We start from the raw sequence: 9,431 nt of genomic DNA on the forward strand, positions 1-9,431 counted from the left end.
TACAACTACGTCATCTGGAGGCTGTCCAGAAGGAGGAAAGCGGCTAAAAAGATTGCACAGGAGAGGCTTATAGGGGAGTAAGAATTCCATTAACCACATTCCATTAATTTAATATGCTGATGCTGGACTAATCAACAAGTTGTCTGCTGCTGCATTGTGTCTTTATAGCACGGGGGTTTGGGGGGGGGAAGGGGGGATAAAGAAGAAGTAGATGGGTTTGGTGTTTGAGAGGAGAAGAGGGGAAGGGGGTGGAAATCAAAGTACTCCACCAACAATCTATATAATTATCGTCATCTCCTGCTTTTCCTCTCTGGCAAAGAAACACTCCATCCATTTGTAGAAATCGCCCAGGGGAGCGTTACATCAAAACTAATCATAACGATTAAAATCAGCTTCTCTGCAGGGAGGAGGCAATAGGGAAGTTAGAGGCAGGGGGTGAGGGTGTTGTAAATATAGGACAAAATATATGTTATTTGATTTTTAAGAACATAAACTCAAGAAAAGACTAAGGCACCACTGCCGTGATCACTTCCATTTACTCGCAGTTTTATTCTGCATATTGGCTTAGACTTGGGCAGAGACATGAGCTAATTGTATCCTGATCTTTGCCTGGAGGGGTTTCGGGAGCCCTGGAGCAAGTATTCTCTGTATTTTGTTCTGTCTACCTTAGCCAAGCTATTGCATTTCTCGCTGGTGTAGGAAGAGAGGCAGATCTCAGGCCAAATCGGAGGAGGGGAAAAAAATAAGGTTCACAAAAACCACTTCATGTTTCAGGTAAGCGAAGATTTATTTCTGTTTGCTGTTATTTCCGAGGCTGGGTGGACTGGGACATCGAGGCGCAGCAGCAGCTTTTACGCATGTGCCAAGCGATTCGAGCCGCACTAGTTCTTTAGAAACATTTAACCACTTCCTGGCTATTGTTCCGTGGTTAGAGGGCGACGAATTTATTCGCGTGGCAACAACAACTAAAGCAACAAACGGGTTGTCGGTGCGATCTCGTCGTGCGAAAACGTTCCGTATAATATCCGACGCGTGAATTTGCTCCTGGCGCGTCTCAGCTCCCGATCATATCCCCGTCCGTCTTCCTCGTCACCGCTCCGTGTACACAAGTTGCTCACAACTTAGTTAAACGCAGTTTTGTGTCGTTTAGGAACGGCGTTTGAACTTTGTTGTATTTTTTTTTTCTCCCCGTCGTGAAACATTTCCATTTCCTGACTGCCCCAGATCGTGGAATGAAAGACGCCATTGTGGAGTAATTTCGCCGCAGGCGTATTTGTTATTCTGTATGACAGGATACAAACGTCAGTGCAGAATATGGGAATCATCCGTTAATAAAAAGCAAAGCTGTGTTAAGAGTTGTAGCTATGTGGAAAAAGGCAACTATGAGAGTCATTTCTGTTTTGTTTATATATATATATATATATATATATATATATATATATATATATATATATATATGGTTGGCATTATGACCGCGCTGTGTGTTAGTTCTCATCAGCAAACGTTATGACTAAAGTGGTACAATATTTGCGACTGGCACTAAAATACTGTTGGAATTGCATGTACACTTGTGAGCACTTACTGCAAATACGGTTTGTTTGTTTTTTTCTTGTTTTGTTTTGGGGGTTTTTTAAATGCAGATTATATTAAGAACGTGTTAAAAGAACAGCCGAATATAGGATGATTCAAATATCAGTGGGAGAAAAAGTGAAGTAACACCAGTGCCAGAGTAAAGAAACACATGTCGGTGAGATGGTGGCTGATGAGGACCAATCACCTGATGGCGCTGTTTCAAACCCGTAACATATGAGATGACTGCAGTTTATGATGATCACTGAAATTATACTACAGAATATCAACTTTGATACAATATGCTAACCGACATACACATTCCATATACAGTTTCCATTAAAGGATTTCATAAACATATCATAGGGATCAGTTTCATTTTAATAAAATGTCGTTGTTTTTTAAATTATGCATTTGAACCGTTATTTTTGCTGTGTTGTACTGAAGAAATAATTGTATAAATTAGAAAAAAAAAAGAACAGTTCTGCACAAATATTTATAATGTATTGTGGACTTTTTCTAAATCACTCAGTTAAAGTTATACAGACATGCCGAAACATAAACAACATAAAAGCTTCCAGTGATCGGCGGATAAAGGCAAATTAGAAAGTTGCATTTCAACCTCATGTCTTCTACAGCTGTGTTCTAAAGCTATAGAAGCTATAGAAGACATGATATCAACAAAGTTCCTGACATAACTACGGTCGTGCATTCAACCGTTATGTGAATTTAAAGATGTCATTTATGATGTTTGGTTTCCTGGCAGAGACTTGACTCTTACGCCTCGTTCAAACATTTTCAGCAGGGTGAAGGTCAGAGTTTTGATGAGCCCATTTCAGAAGTTTAAAGGAATAGTTAGAATTGTATCAACATCTAGTCAAATGGAACTGTGACTGGCTTTATCCAGCTTGAAACAAATAATAAAGAAAATACATAAAATAGGATAGATGTTATTAATTTATGCTTTCACTGGTAGGTTTGTCACAATATTCACAGTCAAATAACTTCTATGTTACCTTCTTAAAGTTATGTTAGTGATGGTGTGTCTTTCCACCTGATCAGCTGATCCTCCTGCCACCAGAATGATTTCCACACTATTAATGCCACACAAATGCACCTTTTCATTTTTTTATTCTTTTAAAACAAGTGACACCTTGTTACCAAATAAAAGTTTATTAGGCAGACTTTGAGTCGACTGACTTATGTTCTCTGTAAATGGAGGGAAAAAAGTGCTATTTGATCTGAGTGACAATAGGCATGTTTGGAGGAGTCAGGATGAGGCTTTGAAACTTTTGAACTCGGTACCAGCTTTAGCAGCAGTATCATGCTGAGGGTCTGCATCAGTGCATGGAGCAGTGACAAAAAAAAGACAACCTCAAACTTTGTCAACCGAAGTAAACAGCAGTAGCTAGTTTAAACTTGAACTAGTAACTGCAGGAACATTATCCCAAGTACACATCAAAACTGGTCTTGGAATGGACAAAGCAGGCCATGTTTGTGCTTGTGGACTATCCCTGATCTTAACCCTGTTAAACATATGAAGGTTGTGAGGTGCGGCGGTGGCACAGGGGTAAAGCACAACCCATTTATGGGGGCCTTAGTCTTCGACGTGGCCATTACAGGTTCGAGTCCTGGCCTGATGACCTTTGCTGCATGTCTTCCTCCTCTTTTACAACATTTTTTTCCTGTCTGACCACTGCCAAAGGCCACTAGAGCTGACTATACTGGTCCAACCCAAAAGAGCAGACCAGTTTAAAGGAGCTCTACCAGTTTGGATTAGAGCAGCAAATTATCCAGGTAGAATTATACCAGGCAGGACCTTGTTGTTGACGGCTATAAAAGTTTTATGATCAAGAATCAACATTCCGAGCGACACTCATCCCAACATTTTTGAGCTTGTTTGTATATGTTTGAGCTTGTATATAAAATAAGATCACAGTTCAGAAAATCCACATAAAATTCAAACATGCACATAAAATGTTTGCCTTTAGAAATCACTGAGGTTGTATGTTGTCGTCACCAGTCAACCTTAAAAAAAAAAAAAGTCTCAGTCAAAATAAATAATTTAATGCCAAAACTGATGTGAATATTCATGCTGCATGTAAACTTCTAGCCTGTAGTTTATCTCTGCCACTCCTGCGCCCTGGGACAGTTTGATTTGTGCCAGTGAACATGCACCACAGTCTGCCATAGCCTGCAGCACTGGTTGGACTTTCTTATCTAAGATGTCATGCTGTTGCACAGCTCTGGTAGATCCACCAAAAAATATTGTGAAATAGGAAAGCAGTTGAAAGAAAACTGAGGTTTTCTTAATCCTTTACGATTATTATCAAAGCAAGTCACATGCGAGTCATTTGGACGTTCACCTTTAAAACTTTGTGCCAGTTAAGTTCAATGGACTCTCTATTGCAGTTCTCGGTATTTCAATAAGGAATTTGATTTCAAAATGTAAGTTATGTTCTGCAATATTCCCTTGCAGAAATGTATTGATACCTTCAATACATGTCTATTTTTCATACTGGGGACTTTATGCCACTTATAATTTAAGAGCAAAACATTGCAACAAAAACATTTTATGACCCCATAAAAAAAAAACAAAAAAAAAAACAAACTTGTTTTTTAAATGCCATCAAAGAAGAAACCTCTGTCATCACTGCTCTACTGTAACTTGTCCAAAGTGACCACTAAACCAAGCTTCAAAATCTCCCCCAGGCCATGTTGTTATGATGCTTTGCTACCTGTTATTTTGCTCCCTTTACAACAGGCGCTGACTTAAAAGTGAGCCAAAACTGTGTAAGCCGTGAATGTGTGTGGACATTTGAAGCAGATAGCTACAGGCAACGGAGCAGAGACAGCCCATCCAGATTATGTAAATACTGGTCTGCCGTGCCTCAAACTGAATGTTAATGCTCTGTTCTGAAATGCTAATTATGTGTTGTGTGATATGTCAAAAATAGAGACGAACCGCATTGTTGGAGAAACGACTGAAAAGTTCATTTGTTACTCATGCAGCTCCTGAAAGGCTGCATGATGACTCTGGTTGCCTTGTATCTTTCTGTAGTCGCTGAACAGCTCTGATGTTTGTCTCTAGAACTTTGAAATTACCTGCATGTAGAAGTGCATCTGGACACATCAGGATGTTATCAAAGCATTATTTATTCAAGTAATTCATGTGAAAAAGTGAAACTCATATTTTGCTGATTCATTGCACAAATAGTAATATATTTCAAGCATTTTGTTTATATAAATATAGATTGTGAATTTACATGATTATGACTTAGAGGCAGTGGAAAAAAATAGCTTCTTAGAAAATTAGAATACCACATCAACTATAAAAGCAGATTTTAAGTTTAGAAATGATTTATTATAACCCACACAGTAGTTGTCCATTACTCATTTGAACTCTTTGTTAAGAAAGTAAGCCTCAAATGATCATTGCTAAAGAACTTGATCATGTAGAGAGGGCTACTATCCAAACACAATCATGGAACGTTTAGTGGAAGGAAAAATGATGAGTTAAACAAAACCTTTTCAAAATTCGGAGAGATATTCACAGGTTGTGGACTGTGTCTGGACTAAGTGCTTCTGAGCTTCATACAGATGTATCAAGGATACAGGCAACAATTATCAATGTCAGAAAATAATGTCAGACGTCTTGAGCATCTCGTAGATTGCATTAAGTCATCCAATTTGCAGCAATCCCTGCTTTTTAGCATACATGTGTTGATACATAATGTTTGTATGAGGTTTGTGCATTTTATGGCACAATAAATATGAATGAGTTGCATAAATGAGACAAACCTCCGTCACATTATTCCTTACTGTGAATCACTGCAAGTAAAGCGCTACTATGGCTGTTATCCTCTGCACGTACCTCCTAATGGTTGCGATCTGATCCAGTTGCAGATCCTGGTAACCTTTTGACCTTCGAGCTGTTCTTAGGTTAAAAGTGTACATGAGGCAAATGTGATGCAGGCATTCGCTCACGAAAAGGTCCACTGCATGTTGTTTTGCAGTATTTCCAACTGATTTTGTGATATAGGAAGTTATTTCCTCAACCCCCACCTGCCACCCACCCAAACGCCTGTTCTTTTTCACTCCCTCTTCTTTCTCCCCTGCAATTTTCCATAATGCCTCACAGATTTTACACTCAATCCACCTTTGCGATGACAAGGCTTTGAGGAAATCCAATTCCACCGAGCTGTTTTCAGAACTTACTCTCCACAGGCACACACTCACTTCCGCACACACACACTCCACCATCTCCACAAATTAGTCAGGGAACAAATTACCTGCATTCTGAGTGTGATCCCACGCACTTTGCCGGCTGCCTTACACAGGTCCCCTTTTGAAGAGCAGCCATGTGATTTCTCTCTCTTTCTGCCCCGCAGGCCCCCTTGCCTTCTGCGAGGGATTCTGGAGTTGAATTTTAAAACTATGTATGGCTGCTGCCTGCGCTTATCAGCGCGTGCACAAGTGGCATGCAAATCAAACGAGGATCACACACCGCATTGGAGGCCTACACTCAAAGGCAAGCTTAATTGCTAATTGGGTAGCTAGGTGTGAAACCCACACTGCCAATGAGAGGGAGGAATGTGGATGTTTTAAGGCCAGTGGTTGAACTAATTAATTTTAATCTGAATAATATTAAAAATTGCGGATTCCCTACGTTTTCTGTAAAGAGGAGAAGAAGAAAAAAAAACAGCCAGGAGAAGGCTGCAAAAGTTGTTTTAACTGCAATTGGGTGTGTTGTGGTTTGGTTTTGTGCAGTGTGATATCAAAACTGGGATAGTTTTTGCAATGCTAGTATTTGGATCGGAGGAATTCCTTTCACACTGCAGCCTTCATGCTATATAGCCTTTCATCTCAGAAGAAGAAAAGTTTAGGAGGTTTTTGGTCTGTGTTGACTTTATTTAATGGCAGATGGTTATTTCTGTGTAGGGTGAGGCAGTGTCTCCGGTGTCACAAAATGTGTATTTGTACACAAAATTCATTCTCAAGAACAATTGGAGGCAGAGGAGCTTAATACGGGCAATGTGGCTATATGGGTGTGGTACATATGGCCCTCTCACATTCAAAGGGCAGCTCTGGGGTCAAAAAAGAAAGTTCTGCTACCCTGACCAAGTTTTCTATTGCTTTTTGTAGGTCCAATCACTGGAGATGTATTACCCCCCTGTGTAATGCACAATTGAAAGCATTGTAAGAACATGTGGCTGTGCTTAGGATAGAGTTCATGGAGTTCATAATATCCATTTAGTTTAGCAATGCTAAATTAAATGGTCATTTTACTGGTTTTCAATGACACTTGAATAATTGATCTTCTCTTATTCAAAATCTAAAATACATATGTTGGTCAAATTTGAATTGGAAAGCAGTTCAAATTCTGTACTAAAGAGAAGCTCTTTATAACAGCCTGAGATTTATTTAAAAACATTGACTATATTTAAAGTGACCAAAGTTGTATTAATTTTAACTGACTGACTCAAGGCTCCTTCTGATTGTGAAGACATGAATCCAAACATGGATCTTTTTCTCAAAACTGGAAGTTAAATTTTAATTTAATTCTGAATTGTCAAAACAGCAATAATGTCTGCTCAATGCAGAATTATCTGATTTGACCAGTTTAATTTTAGGTTTTGACAATTGTGACAATTAAATATTGTCTATATTTATTAATAAGCAGTGAAATATCTTTAGTTTAGTATTAATATTACTGTTGTGCAGCCTAATGAGTAGTTTTTATTAGTTTGCTCTGTCACAAAATCAAAAACTTAATTCTTGATTTCTAGAAAACAACTACTAATGCCGTTGTAACCTTTAATTGAGTAGCAATGGTGCACAAACTCCACCCCAGTGGGTGGCAGCATTCCACCCACAGTGCAGCATTTTGTCAGTTGCAAAAACACATACAGAGGATGCATTGACAGATTTGAACATTTGCTAAAATGTGATGGATGACAAGACCAAGTTTAGAACCAAAATAAGCCTTAAATTAATTTTCAGCCACACCAGAAGATGTTAATAGATAAACAGATTCCTCTTCAATTAGATGAAGCTTGAGTAATATTACAAAATTCATGGGCAATCATTTAAATCTTATTCAAGATTTAAATGATTAAATCTTGAATTTATATACTCAAGATATTCATACCTCCAAAGACTGCAACTGCAGCAAAAAAGTATACCAGACTCCAGGAGGATGAGTGCATGTAACTATTTTCATATATTTTTACTTCAATTCCACACTCATAAATTACAGTACGTGTTGGTCTGTCACACAACATCGTACTGCACACTAAAGTTTGTTCTTGTGACAAAATTTGACAAGGTGCAGGGGGTTATTAAAACTAAAAGAAGGAATTACATAAAGATTATTCCACTAGATATTATCTTTAACCACAATTAAGAGGGAGTTTAAGATTAGATTGATGGCAAGGAGGCTTCCCATACATATCCCATTCTCCTATATCACTGTCATGTTGGCCCCCTCTTGGTGGCGCCACTGGCCCAGGGCCGGTTTCAAGTCAACACCACCACTGCTCAGAAAATTGATTAATTTAAGTTTTTTAAAAAGAAAAAAAAATAGGAAATCACAGGATAGAGTCCAGGATGTTGACTGGATTCTGTGCATTTTTCTATAATACACAGAGTCCAGTCAACCAGATTAATTGAATTAATTAATCTGTGACACTGAAAAGAATCAGGGCAGGTCGAATACGAGACTGCTGGTCAGTGCGGAGCAATTTTGTGCACACATGTCCATGGATGAGTGTTGGCTCTGTCACTCTTTACGCTTTGCACACGGAGAGACTGTTATCTTGACCGAGGCTTTGACCTGCTGCACAAAAAACAGCTGCTGAACAATGGGGCAGCAGCTTGGGGGCAGGAGGGCACAAACAACGCTCCAAATAGGGCAAAGGTCAGCTGTGGTAGGTCCAGATGTGACTGTTGGCTGGACTCCCCAGAACTGCATGATCCCGCTCCGACAGGCTGCGTTTGTTCTATTCTGAAAATGCGACGCGCATACCTGCCACCGAAACAGCGACAGCCCAAAAAGAGCCGCGGGCGCTACAATGCTAATGTTGTCGGGGGCTTTGACTTCTCCCAGCCACTGCAAAGAAGCCGCTCTGTGTGACAGGCACGGCGCTGCCGCTCTCCCTCCCGATCTGCCGCTTTTCACGCCTTTTCCCGCACATTTTAGCAGGTGCGTTTCAAGAGGAAAGAAGAAGGGGGGGAAAAAGAAAAAGAAAAGCCGAAACCCCTGAACGTTTTACGTAAGTAGTGCAAGTAATGGACGAAACGGATATCATGGACCTAACGCATCAGAAGGCGAAGAAGCGACCGCGTCCAATCAGTTCCGTGGATGAGACGGTGCACGCTTCGCTCAAGCGGCTGCCGATGCGAGCGGCGGAGTGCAGGGAGCCCTCCCTGATGTTCGCTGTCAGAGGAGAGCCTGTCCCTGCAGCGTCTCTCAAGCAGAATGACCACTCGGTGACTTCCTCTCCAACCACAGTGATGCCAGCACAGGTAAAAAAAAAGAAAACAAGAAAAGAAAAAAAAAGAAAAAAAACCTGAAGTTTCTCAGAAGGAATAAAGTAATCGTCGCCTCACTGCTCCTGAAAGCGTTGTAACGTTTTATTCTCCTCGTTTATTATCAACTGCGCACGTATTATTATTATTTTTTTTTCTTTTAAACCTCATTCACCGCGTGTAACCTTTGTAATCCACCTCCACTCGACTGTTATAGCTTCATTTATATTTGCCTTTTTTTTCACTTATACCCTATCTTGAAACTTTTTTTTTTTTTTTTTTTTTTTTTTTAAAAAAAACCAAAGAATCCCCTTTTTGAATTGGAGAGGAAC

General features: G+C 39.7%; 1 protein-coding gene across 2 annotated transcripts in view; it reads left to right on the top strand.

Annotated features, from left to right (window-relative positions):
- The first annotated feature begins 305 nt into the window (after nucleotides 1-305).
- The window catches only part of kctd1 (potassium channel tetramerization domain containing 1), an 18,317-nt gene continuing 9,191 nt past the window's right edge, over nucleotides 306-9,431 (top strand). Inside the window, exons 1-2 of one of the 2 annotated variants that reach the window (XM_015053952.1) lie at nucleotides 306-774; nucleotides 5,961-9,096. In XM_015053952.1, the coding sequence (XP_014909438.1) occupies nucleotides 8,860-9,096 (237 nt within the window). In that variant the 5' untranslated portion in view covers nucleotides 306-774; nucleotides 5,961-8,859. The remainder of the gene's footprint in view (nucleotides 775-5,960; nucleotides 9,097-9,431) is intronic. The other variant, XM_015053953.1, reaches the window with a different exon arrangement.

Source organism: Poecilia latipinna, unplaced genomic scaffold, assembly GCF_001443285.1.
Source record: "Poecilia latipinna isolate Pla-1442-1.1 unplaced genomic scaffold, P_latipinna-1.0 Scaffold1217, whole genome shotgun sequence".
Lineage (NCBI taxonomy): Eukaryota > Metazoa > Chordata > Actinopteri > Cyprinodontiformes > Poeciliidae > Poecilia > Poecilia latipinna.